Below are 13,742 nucleotides of genomic sequence, written 5' to 3'. Positions count from 1 at the left end.
ATATATATATATATATATATATTTTAACATAGGGTAAAAATCATATATTAATTAATATCGATTAATTACCAGGAAGCTAGCACATTTAAAGAATCAAAGAGATTCAGAAACAATATCTGCAATCTCAGGGGATTAAAGTATATTTTTATATATAACGTTGACCACTAACATGGACATTCAATGTGCTAGAAATAGATCACATAGGTGCAGGATTGGCTGTGTGGTAAGAAGCTTGCTCACCAACCACATGGTTCCGGTTCAGTCCCACTGCATGGTACCTTGGGCAAGTGCCTTCTGCTATAGTCTCAGGCTGACCAAAACCTTGAGTGGATTTGGTAGGCAGAAACTGAAAGAAGCCCATCGTGTGTGTGTGTGTATATATATATATATATGCATATATGTTTGTTTGTTGCTCCAACATCGCTTGACAACCGATGCTGGTGTTTACATCCCCATAACTTAGTCGTTTGGCAAAAGAGACTGATAGTATAAGTACTAAGCTTTGCTTGACTAAAGGCGATGCTCCAGCATGGTTGCAGTCAAATGACTTAAATAAAAGAATATATATATATATATATATATATATATACACAGAGATGCTGTTAGCAAGGTTAGGGTTGGCAATGAGTATAGTGAAGAATTCCGGGTAGAAGTAGGGGTCAACCAAGGATCAGCCCTCTGCCCCCTCTTATTCATCATACTCCTCCAGGCAATAACGGAGCAAGACAGGTTGCCCCTGGGAGCTTCTCTATGCTGATGACCTGGCCCTCAAAGCAGAATCACTACCATTACTAGAAGAAATTTCAGGTGTGGAAGCAAGGTTTAAAATTGAAGGACCTTAGAGTCAATGTCGCAAAAACCAAAGTCCTAGTAAGTAGGAAGGCAAACACATCACACACCCCTTCAGGTAGATGGCCCTGCTCGATCTGTAGAAAAGGTGTAGGTAGAAACTCCATAAGTTGTAGCCAGTATAAGCTATGGACGCATAAGAGGTGCAGCAACCAACATCAAAGGAAGATTAACAGGGAAGGTAGCTTTCATGTGTAGCAGATGCACAGGGGCAATAAACACCACTTATGCTCAGAAAACAGATTCCATCACATGCCAGGGGATGAAACTAGAAGTAGTTGATAGCTTCCGCTACCAAGGCGACCAAATCTGCAGTGGGGGTGGATGCTCAGAGAGCGTTACCACTAGAATAAGAATAGCCTGAGCAAAGTTCAGAAAGCTTTTACCCCTACTGGTGACAAAGGGCCTCTCACTCAGAGTGAAAGGTAGATTGTACAATGCATGTGTGCAAACTGCTATGCTTCACGGCAGTGAAACATGGGCCATAACTGCTGAAGACATGCATAGGCTCGAAAGAAATGAAGCTAGCATGATCCACTGGATGTGTAATGTCAGTGTGCACACACGACAGAGTGTAAGTACCCTGAGAGAAATGCTGGACATAAGAAGCATTGAATGTAGTGTGCAAGAGAGACGTCTGCACTGGTATGGTCATGTACTACAGATAGATGAGAAGAGCTGTGTGAAGAAGTGCCACTCCCAAACAGTGGAAGGAATCCATGGAAGGGGGAGACACAGGAAAACATGGGATGAGGTGGTGAAGCATGACCTTCAAATGTTGGGCCTCACAGAGGCAATGACGAAAGACCGAGACCTCTGGAGATATACTGTGACTGAGAAGACCCAACAAATAAGTGAGATCACAGCTGTAGCCAATGCCAGTGTCGCATAACCACCCCACTGCACTCAAAAAGTACCTTTGGATCGTAGAGCAACATGCCATGCTTGAGGGGACCTATTGAGTCAAGTACATCAACATCAAAATCAAATCCAACCACAATCAAATGGAAATTGTAGTTGTGGCTGATGCCAGCACCGCTTGTCTGGCTTCCCGTGCCAGTGACACGTAAAAAGCACCATCTGAATATGGTCGATGCCAACCCCCTCACCCCGACTGGCTCATGTGCTGGTGGCACATAAAAGGCACCATCTGACACACAACGCTTGCAAAGACCTGTTGAGGCAAGTGAAATCGAAATCGAACTAAATTCGATGACTGACATACATGGACACTAAACTCGGCTTGTGAAGACCTGTTGGGGCAAGTGAAAGCGAAATCCTGCTAAGAGCACCGTCCGAGCGTGATTGTTGCCAGAGCAACTGTCTGGCTTCCGTGCCAGTGGCATGTAAATAGCACCATTTGAGCGTAATCGTTACCAGCGTTGCTTTCCTGGCACTTGTGCCGGTGGCACGTGAAAAGACATTTGAGCTAAGTCTTTGCCAGTGTCGCCGGACTGGCTCCTGTGCAGGTGGCACATAAAATACACCATTTTGAGCGTGGCTGTTGCCAGTACTGCCTGACTGGCCTTCGTGCTGGTGGCATGTAAAAGCACCTGCTACACTCTCGGAGTGGTTGGCATTAGGAAGGGCATCCAGCTGTAGAAACTCCGCCAAATCAGATTGGAGCCTGGTGTAGCCATCTGATTTGCCAGTCCTCAGTCAAATCGTCCAACCCATGCTAGCATGGAAAGCGGACGTCAAACAATGATGATATATATATATATATCGCCAAGTACATAGCTAACAAGAATGACTGTAGTCAAGGTTAGGGTAAATCCCCATGTTGTTCTGAAAATCCAAGATGCACAACAATGTTTGTGTGTATGTGTTTACATTTGCACTCATTTATACTAGAGTCATGATATTCATGAGTTGCACTTGTTGGCATTTCTCCTGCCAATAAATTGCCTGCTCACTTTGTACCTTTATAGCTGTGTAGACTAAGAGATCCCCTGCAAAACAGGTAAGGGTTAGCATCAGGAGGGGTATCTTGCTGTAACATATTTGTCTAAACTATGCTAGCATGAAAAAAAAAAAATTGTAAAAACGAATGAACTGTCCTCAGCATATTGTGTATAAGCACCCTTACTACTGTATTGTGTATGACATCATCTTTTCCAGACATAGTATACTTAGGAGTACATTACTGAATGTGCCCTTTCTTTTTTAACACAGTAATGTGATTTGAGTAACCACATACATGCTTCCCTGTTGACTGTAAATTGTACACACACACACACACACACAGATGCTAAGTAGAGAATGAAGGGAATGTAAAAAATCAATGAAAATAACATTAAGATAATTAAAATGGAAAATTAGTAAAGAAATTGAGTTACCTCTGCATGTTCTGGAGGAGTACACTGAACATATTCAGGTTCTAAAATGATATTTCACAATTAGAAAATATTATCAAATTTCACAAAATGGTAATTGTCTGAAAATAAACTGCATTTTTAAACTCACAAAACAAGGATACTGATTTCAAAGTTCTTACTCCCTAATAACTTGATATTCCTCATCATTTAATGTACATTCTCCATGCTGTCATGCCAGCACCATTTGTCTGTTTTGGCATGGTTTTTACAGCTGGATGTCTTTTGTAACACCAACCACTTTACAGCAGGTACTAGGTGCATTAAATGTGGCACTGGCATGAGTGCATTTACAGATTACGCCCTAACTCAGCAAGTAAAAACTCAACCAGTAACATTTCAGCAAGTGCTGCAAGTACTAACATAACAAGTACGAACTAAGTGAGTGTGTATGTGTATACAGGGTGGCCCAAAGTAGGTTTACAGTTATTCAACTATCTCTTTCGCATTCATATATTAGCAGTTTAGATCTTAATTATAAAAAAATTTGAAACTATTATTCTATGCTAATTTAGTTAACTGCAAGATAGAAATTTAAATGCAATGAAATGTTTTAAAAGAAATTTAAAGTGCCTATGTGATAACTGTAAACCTACTTTTGGGCCACCCAGTATATATATGTGTGTGTGTGTCTGCATATATATATATATATATGTGTGTGTATATGTATATATGTGTGTGTATATGTGTGTGTGTGTATGCGTGCACGTGTGTGTATATATAGATGTATGTATGTGTGAATGTTAGTGCTTGCTAAGTTGAGGCACTTGTTGAAATGTTACTTACTGAGTTTTTACTTGCTGAGTCGTAGTGCTCCTGCATTTACACGGCACTGATATGGGTGCTTTTTACATGGCATCAGCATTGGTGCTTTTTTTATATGGCACAGGCATGGGTGCTTTTACATGGCACTGTCATGGGTGCTTTTACATGACACCAAGACCCACAAGCCCACAAGGCAAGGGTCTCTTGGCTGAGAGAGGGATGGAGAGCATATGTCTGTATGCATGGACAGCCATGATTTTACTTAGCTTGATATGTCTTCTCAAGTCTACCCTTCCCACATGCTCACTCCATAATTAGAGATCAGCGCTTCTTGACTCTGCCATGATTGCAGGAGTCAGATGAATTCCCTGAGGTTGATTTTCTATGACTGGATCCTCTTCCTGTCACTTGTTACCATGTAAGATAATATAAGGTGCCAAGCAGTGGAACTGAACCTGAAATCACATGGTTGCAAAGTGAACTTCTTAATCACACTGCTCATGCTGGCACTCTAAAATTTGAAAACATAATTGATTTAATTATGTGTACCTGTCAAACATATATGATTGACAAAGTTAATTAAGAATGTTTTATCAAACTTTACTTACTGTGAATCATAAATAGAAAGGCAAAAATACCCATGGCTCCAATAATTATTCCAGGAGCAACGAAAGACCATCCCCAATTTGTTTCAACAAATTCTCCAGCTATAACAGAACCAAGAATGTTTCCTACTGATGTATGAGAATTCCATATTCCCATTATCAATCCACGGCTGAAATTAAAAAACAAAAAACAGAAATTACACATTTGATAATAAATTAGTTATGATCTTTATTGAATCTCCATTAAAGAAGTACAGTAGTTCTCAACCTTCTGTAGCACAGTAGTTTTTTTTACAATCATAATGTGAAATGGCAGCAACATATGACAAATGAATGCCTTTACAGACACCAGCCAAAAGTTAGTGAGACAAAAAAAGCAAAGAGGGCTGCAACTATCTGGTGACTGCATGCACCACTCTAAACTGGAAGTATCTAAATTAGTCTTCTGGAACCCACTTCTCGTTGATGTAAGAAAAGGAAAACATCATTACACCTACATTGACAACCTTGACCATAGACACTGGCTTGGAATGTATCCAGGAACTTGAGGCAGTGATGTTGGACCAAGAGGTGTGGCGGGGGAACTTTGTTGCTGTGGCCCAACGTGGAACCCAGCCATAAAAAAAGGAAAAAATGTACATAGTGTCATTGAGCAAGGCTCTTCATTTCACACTGCTCCAGTCTATTTAGTTAAGAATTAGTACCAGGCTAATGCTGATGTCAAATGTAAGTAAAGCCCTGGTAGGATGATATCTAGCAGGAGATGGACAGCTATAAGGTAGGAGGCTGTGGTCTGATGTGTGCACACACACAGTTGTTTGTTGGAAATGAGATGGTACCAACTAATGTCCTTGATAGTTCTCAGGGCTCAGCTATTGAAGTTGGCAATCCTTTTGCCAAGGTCTTCGAGAGGGGCCACATTTCTGCTCCATAGAGAAGAATGGAGAGTGTCAATCCATTGTAGATGCAGCTGAACATGACTGGGGAAGATCTCCGAAGGCTTGATGTCGTCTTGGAGGATGCAGAGGGTCTAGCACTGGACCACCAGCAATGGAAAGCACTGGTAGACCTGGTCAGCTCTACACATGATGATGTCTCTGGGATCACCTCAGCTCCATCAAGCAAGAGCATGAAGCAAACAGAAGCAAAGTAATATTGATGTACTCCTCTTTCTCCCCTCCCTCCACCCTGACTGTCATGTCCTAGATGTGCCTGTGAATCAAAGGGTGGGAGAATGAGAAGGTGCCTATGACAGCTTGTGATTACATATGCACCTAAAACAAAAGCATGGTATATTTTGTCAAGCCTCATCATTCATTGATGATGGTTGGCTCTTTTACTTGAGGTGAAAAGATGGGCTGGAAATGAGTTGTAAAGTGTCACAGTTCTGGGTGAGAGGAATTGGGTGAATGGTTTAGTACAAGATCTAAAGTATGTGAAGAAAGTGGAAAGATTACCCAAATTTTCTACTATTGTTTTTTTTCTTCTTTTTTTTTAACTTTTTTTGCTTTAACTTAGGTCTGGGGGAAGAAACTGCTCATGAGTTTTTTCAGGCCCTCCTAGATTGATGCTATTAATGTTTAAAGTGTTCTCTGAAAGAGAAAGTAAAAGTCAACCAATTGCTCCCAACATCAATGCAAACACTTGAATCATCATCATTTTCATTTTATGCAAGTCTTTTGTGCTGTCATAGGTTGGACAGTTTAACAAGGACTGATGAGTTGGGTGACAGCATTATGCCATTCCTGTTACCAACCACTTTGCAGAGTGTAATGGGTATTTTTTTTTATTGTGGCACCAGCACCAGTGATGACTGCCTAGTAATATGTAAGGTTAAGGGCCTAAAGTGGTCCCAAAGCTGAGAGGGAGAATAGAAGAGGGAATGTGCAATGATTCTAGGCAGAGGAATGAACAGGAGAGGATGAGGAAAACAGGGGAGAGGGAATAAATTAGCAAGTGGGTTGAGAAAAAGGGAGGGATAGACTTGAATGTCAATAACTATTTAAACCATGACAAATAGATACTGATCCAAACATTTGCCAACATCTAGATTGCCAGTGATTAACTCCAGAGTATCAAAAATAGGGAAATTGTCTATTGAATGATGAGAACACTGCACCAAGTGCATCACCTTAGATATGCAGATATGAGACATCAATTTGGACTGTCTTTATTATTTAATCAGTGTTCTAGCAGTAATCATCATGTCTTTAAGTCAGACATATTCAAATTATATCATGCAATCTTCATGCTGAAGATGATAGGGTGTTTTTGAAGATTTGGCTGTTACTCTGAGTAAGCTTAGCAATTATGTAAAAACTCAAACTCATGGTGAATATCTCATGGTGCCAAAAGCTAATATGAGAGTTTCTCTCATGGTAACTACTGCAGTATATTTTGTTCTAACAGAACATCCACGTTTACGTGGGGATAAATATTACCTCAAACTGAGGGAGTTTCACTCATTTTACATTCATTATTCCATGCTAGCATGGGTTAGACAAATATATAAATAGGCAAAGTTTTATAGCTGGATGCCCTTCCTGTTGCTAACCTGATTTGTTTTCCAAGTAAGGGATCTTTTATTTTGCACATCTCTGAAGTGTGTATGATGTTTTTTTGACAGCTGAAATGACAACAGTGTCACTGCTTGTAGCTTGTGCATTCAAAGAATATGTAAACACTTCTCTCTCTCTCTCTTTTACACACACATGTATACATATGAAGACAAGCTTCTTTCAGTTACTCTCTATCAAATCCACTCCCAAAGTTTTGGGAAGCACAGGGCTATGGCAGAAGATTCTTACCTAAAGTGCAGTGCAGTGGGAAGTGAATTTCTTACTTGCATAAGGATGCAGTCATGTTTGCTTGACTTACTAGACATAACAGCCAAATCTACTTGAAATTTACACCTTACCGTGTTAAATAAGAGTGTATGTTAGACAATGTAGTCTTAGACAAAAAGACAGCTGGCCAGATAATAGGTCAACTGGATCAGGGCTGATGTGGGGCTAATCAACAACTTTTTATAATTCTGTTGGCTTCATTTAAGCATATAAAATACAGGTTTACAAAACAGGATAAATGTTCACATTTTATACTCAAATGAAGTTACTGGTTATAATGAAATCAATAAAATAATGATTGGGATGCTAAGTATTGATATTATTGATATTAGTGAAGAAGGTCATATGATAATCAAAGCAAAAACAAGTCTTTGTCGGACACTTCTCGTTCAGCAACATTTACATAATAAAATATTGATATTAATGCATCAATACTTTATTAATGTTAATAATACCAAATCAGTATTGATATTAATGACGAAGTTAGGATGGCGAGCTGGTAGAATTGTTAGCACACCAGGCAAAATGCTTTCAGCATTTCATCTGTCTTTAACATTCTGAGTTCAAATTCTGCTGAGGTTGATTTTGCCATTCATCCTTTTGGGGGTTGATAAAATAAGTACCAGTTGAACACTGAGGTTAGTGTAATTGACTATCCCCGACCCCTGAAATTGCTGGCGTTTTGTCAAAATCTGAAACTGAGATGTTAGTGATGAAAGTCTTATGATAGTCAAAGTAGAAACAAGTTGCTGTTGGTCTCTTATTAACATGATTTATGAACGATTTTTGATTCTACTTACTTCCCTTTACCAAACCAATTCCCCATGTAAGTCACAACACTGGGCCATCCTGTTGCTTGAAATAAACCACAGAATATCTGAAAAGTGAGAGAAAAGTTATTAGTAAGAAATTATAATTTTATCATATGAAATGGGACTTAAGTTTTTTAAATTATTTTGCTACCTATCTTCTAAAACTATATACAGTGTTTGTCGAAATCCATAGATATATACTAAGTACACACACATACACACAGAATGAGCCAAATGTCATGCACCAAATAAGTTTAATATGCTCTGTAATTGTCAAAGACATGCTTCAATTTTTCTAAAATTGAAGAAAATAAATAAATAAAATAATGGTGAATACACATGTACTAGCACATAATGAACAAAATGAATAATAATAATCAACATAATATAAATAAAATGCCATATGTATTGGTGTGTGATTTTTGGCTCACCCTGTATGCATGTATGTATGTGTGTGTGTGTGTGTGTGTGTGTGTGTGTGTGTGTATATAATTCCGTTTTTCTTTTTTTTAAATTTGTTTCAGTCATTAGACTGCTGCCATGCTGGGGGACTGCCATGAAAAATTTTTAGTTGAATGAATTGACCCCAGTCTTGATTTATTTTTTTAAAGCCTGGCACTTATTCTATTGGTCTCTTTTGATGAACTGCTAAGTTATGGGAATGTAAACACATCAACACTGGTTGTCAAGCGGTGGTGAGGGACAACACAGACACAAAGACACACACACACATATACAATGGGTTTCTTTCAGTTTCCATCTACTGAATCCACCTACAAGTATTGATTGGTTCAAGACTATAGTAGAAGACACCTGCCCAAGGTTCCATGCAGTGGGTCTGAACCTGGAACCATGTGGTTAGGAAGCAAGCTTCTTACTAGACAGCCATGCCTGCGAATATATATATACACACACAAACACATACATATATCAAGAGAGAGGAAGAGATGGGATGAGATAGATGTGTGTGTATATCATCATCATCATCGTTTAACGTCTGCTTTCCATGCTAGCATGAGTTGGACGATTTGATTGAGGACTGGTGGACCAGGTAGCTACACCAGGCTCCAATCTAATTTGGCAAAGTTTCTACAGCTGGATGCCCTTCCTAACACCATCATCATCATTTAATATCCATGTGACATGCTGGTGTGGGTTGAACAATTTGATAGGATCTAATGTATTGTACTCCAGTGACTGCTTAGGCATGGTTTCTGTGGCTGGATGCCCTTCCTAATACCAACCACTTTACAACATGGGTTGGGTGCTTTTTTCATGACACCATCACTAGTGAGGCAATCATGCAGTTTGCAAGACTATGAACCCCAAGGGGATACCTTTATGCTAGGAGATGAGGAATGAAAGATGGGTAGATGGGAAAGATGAAAGTTTGCTTCACAAGAATATGGTTTCAATATCTATCACACTGTGACAATGTCTTGTGTAAATGTCTTCTACCACAGCTTTGGACTGATCAATATAGATATTGTGGAATGCCACTGGAAGGACTGTTCTTGTTCCTGGGTGGCACCAATAGTCCATCCTCTTAATGTTACCATTTGGCCCTTGGATACCTTAAGAAGAATTCATTCTGTTGCAAGCATTCAAGCCAGGTGTCTGATATGAAGTCCTAACAGTATCAGAAGTCCAGGAAAGTCTTTCTTCCTCTGGCAAAACCAGAAAAAAAAAAAAAGAAAATAATCTGTGATAATAGGTATAGGCATGGCTGTATGATTAAGAAGCTTGCTTCCCAGTCATGTGGTTTGGGGTTCAGTCCCACTGTGTAACACATTGGGCAAGTGTCTTCTATTATAGCCCTGAACTAACCAAAGCCTTGTGAGTGGATTTGGTTGACAGAAACTGAAAGAAGCTCATTGTGTACACATGTACGTATATGTGTGATGTGTGTGAACGTCCAGATGCTTTGTCTTGACACTGCATGATGGCTTACATTACATTTATAATTTTTCATGAGAAACATGTCAGGCTATTGGGAAGTGTTAACTAGTTTGGAAACAGGTGAAGTTGGTGAAAGGAAGAGCATCTGGTTGAATTCTTTCTGACTCATGCAAGCATGAAAAAGTGAATGTTAAAACAATGATGATGATGAGCAGGAGGAAAATTATATAAGAATGTCTCTTCTAATATTAACTACCCAAAGTGCATCTAGTTTAAGAGTACAATGGCAAAGTCACTAATGAAAATGAAAACCTTTCAGGTTTTAGTTAATAATAGCTTATCCATAAAGCTTTAATGTTAACTGTAGAAGAATGAAAAGTAAATTTCACTCAAGCAAGAGTTAAATAGAGATCTGTAACAAACTACTAGAATAGTTTTATCCATCCACCATCTTACCTATTTCCTGTGCCTTTAATCTTGTGTAATGTTAACTATATTCCTGAGATATTTACCATGAACTTGGCTCATGCTCAAAGAAAGAGGAAACATAACTGAAGACCTACCTGAACAAAAATATAGTAAGTTAAAGAATGGATGTTGAAGAAATAACCAAATCCAAAGGCAGCTGTTAAAATACCACTGAGTAACATACCACAGGATAGAAAGTACCGAAGATTGACACGTTCCGCTATATGACCACTGGAAAGAAAGAGAGAGAGAGATAAAACAAGATAGAGATAGAGACAAAGAGAGATCAACAAAGGTTAAATGATTATATCAAAAGTAAGAGACTAATAAAAGACTCTCTCAGAGTATTATGTATTACAAACAAAATATACACTCTAACTATATCTTGATTCATCACGTCTCAAAGTGGCTGATACTCTTGTCAGCAATATTAGTTTTTTTTTCATTATACATCAAGCTAAATTATTTTTGTGGAGAGTAATTAATCAACTCATAGACTAAATAGTAAAGTTGATTCCACTCAACTGCACAACCTCCATGATTGAAATTCTCATGCAATTAACTGAATTTACATTGTAAGTAGAAATGAAGTACAAAATTTTATGGTTTTGTTACACATGTATGGGTTCTATAATAAAGCACCAAATGTATCTCTTTTTTACTTCCATTATGTTTTACATCTTAATGGTTTAACCCTTTAACATTCAAATTATTGTCAAATGTAATGCTTATTTATTTACATTGTTTTGAATTAATCATGCATTACCTTGTAGCTTTGAGATTACGATGATGTGATTGTATATTTTTAGAATAATATTCTAGGGCGGCACGAGAGGCTGGATCTGGACAGTTTGAACATAAAACTGGTGGAATATTTGGGCCAGATATGGACGGATTAAACACTAAAGGATTAAACATAATTTACTCATGTTCTTTGATATTCTTCAATTACCAATTCTAGTCAAATTTATACTAGCCAACAATAATGATTCCATCTTTTTTATCACTTCAGTTCAAGCCAGATTAGATGACAATATTGATTACATACTTTTTACATCTTCCACAATGTTAATTGATATTCTTCTTCAATTATCAATTCTTGCCAGATTTACACTATGACAATAATGAGATTACATAGTTTTTATTATTCCATGTCAACAATTAAGGTGATAAAAATTTGAAAAAAAATTATTGATTAGGTTTAATCACAAGTTAATATGGTCAGTAGTGTAAACAACAAAACCGTATCCATTCACTGCTTCATTCTAAATTATCTTTCTGTAAAGCTTATCTAGAAACGATTTATTTAGTCAAGGATTTTATTATACATAACACCCTCTATCTGCAATCACAGAGATAAAAATTACACTGGAATCTGAAGTTTGATAGTCTATATTTCATTAAAATGATAAGAATATTTTGAATATTTGTAACTCCTTTAACACTGGTTGTTTGTAAACACGAAGTACTGACTGACTTTTATATTAGCTAATTGTGAAAATAGAAGCTTCCAGAATCATTTTATTCATATCAAATCAATGTTTAATTTTATGCTATATTTAACCAACATTCAATTCATAATCACAAATAGAATCGTATGCAATTAACACAAACTAATGTAATTTTTTTAATGCAATTAACTGATAAATTCCACATAGATTTGATGGTAAATGGTTCAGTGGTTTGGAAAGTTATGCAATTAACAGGAGCTGGATTATGCAATTAAGACAAGTCATCTGTAGTTTTCTGGTATGTGTTTTATTGACTCATGTTGTCTCTTAGATGTATTGGCATTGTCTTTCCTTTGACCCAGGAGACCTAATAAGTGAAGCTCTTTAGTAACTGCAAAGCCCACTCAATGAAGCTTATTCTGGCTAAGGCCATCAGCATCAGCTTAACTAACAATGAATTCCTCTGTAGAAGTAAACTGTAGCTTCAGTTTGAATATTCAGACCAAAGACTAAGGTACGTGCTACTCCTCTTTCCATCAAAAAATAGCAGGGGACAGCACAAAGGACATTAAGACTTTGAGGAGATACCATCAAATGAGATAATTATATGTACTAACTGGTGATTAATATTGCTGCCTAAGTTGCATTGCCAAAAATGACAGACATGTGACATTACTGGTTCCAAAGTGATCAACCTTTTAGCATTTAAACAGGCCATATCCAGCCCAAATATTCTACCTGTTTTAAGTTCAAATCAACCAGATCTGACCTCTCAGAATTACCTACAATGTTGTTTTAAATATAAACAATCATATTATTGAAATCTTGAAGCTTCAAGATAATGTTATTTTAATTTAAAACAATGTTAGTAAATAAGTATCACTTGACAGAGTAATCTGAATGCTGAAGGGTTAAAGCAAATGAATTTTAGTAGCCCTTGCAAATGATATTAACAAGATTTAGGAGTCAGTAAGGTAATTACTAAGAAAATAAAAAGTAGGATCTGAAGAAATTAGCAATGGTCTGCATTAAGAATCAGTAAATATATACAGCTAAGAAGTGGAATAATTTGATTTAATGTGGGGAAGGAAGACAAATCTAACAGGTAGAACAATATGTTGGAGAAATAGGTTATCTGATGATACAGAATGAATAGAATGGGAGTTGTGAGAAATAGAGATAATAATAAAAAAATAGTGAAGAATAAAGGAGTGGGGAAGTTTAGGAGATGAAATGTGTATTGATAGGGGTGATAATCAATAAAACTGCCCACTGCCAGAACAGCTGAGATAATTTCTCTGTTTTGATCAGTCAGAATGGGTTGATAATCAACAAGAATATTGGCAAATTTGAAAAGCATGAGGTGAGTGGAGGGAAGGGACAAAAATGAAAAAAGGGGAATACATCTAGATGATCAACAAGAGTCCAGGAAGAAGTGAGGGAGAAGAATGAGTTAAGGATGGAAGAAGAGAAAGAAAATAATTCAACAAAAGTTGACAAACACTACCATGTTAAAGGAAAAGAGGTTGATCGGGAGAATGAGATGAATTCATTAATGCCTACAAGTAAGGAAGTTTCTGAAGGAGAGATGAAGTAATTTTCTTAGTGATTACAGATATATTGAGAGGTTACTCCACAAGCTGAGAGGTGATCCAAGGAATGGCATGTTGGA

General features: G+C 37.5%; 1 protein-coding gene across 4 annotated transcripts in view; it reads right to left on the bottom strand.

The window, feature by feature from the left end:
- Positions 1–13,742, bottom strand: part of LOC106872525 (glucose-6-phosphate exchanger SLC37A2) — a 92,321-nt gene that overhangs the window by 39,704 nt on the left and 38,875 nt on the right. For all 4 annotated transcript variants that reach the window (XM_014919546.2, XM_014919543.2, XM_014919544.2 and 1 more), the window contains 4 exons: positions 10,715–10,850; positions 8,241–8,317; positions 4,598–4,764; positions 3,189–3,229 (listed from right to left, as the gene is read on the bottom strand). In XM_014919546.2, the coding sequence (XP_014775032.2) occupies positions 3,189–3,229; positions 4,598–4,764; positions 8,241–8,317; positions 10,715–10,850 (421 nt within the window). The remainder of the gene's footprint in view (positions 1–3,188; positions 3,230–4,597; positions 4,765–8,240; positions 8,318–10,714; positions 10,851–13,742) is intronic.

The sequence above is a fragment of the Octopus bimaculoides genome, chromosome 5, assembly GCF_001194135.2.
Source record: "Octopus bimaculoides isolate UCB-OBI-ISO-001 chromosome 5, ASM119413v2, whole genome shotgun sequence".
NCBI classification, from domain to species: domain Eukaryota; kingdom Metazoa; phylum Mollusca; class Cephalopoda; order Octopoda; family Octopodidae; genus Octopus; species Octopus bimaculoides.
Note: the sequence above shows the minus strand (reverse complement) of the source record. Positions and strands in the feature narration are given on the sequence as shown.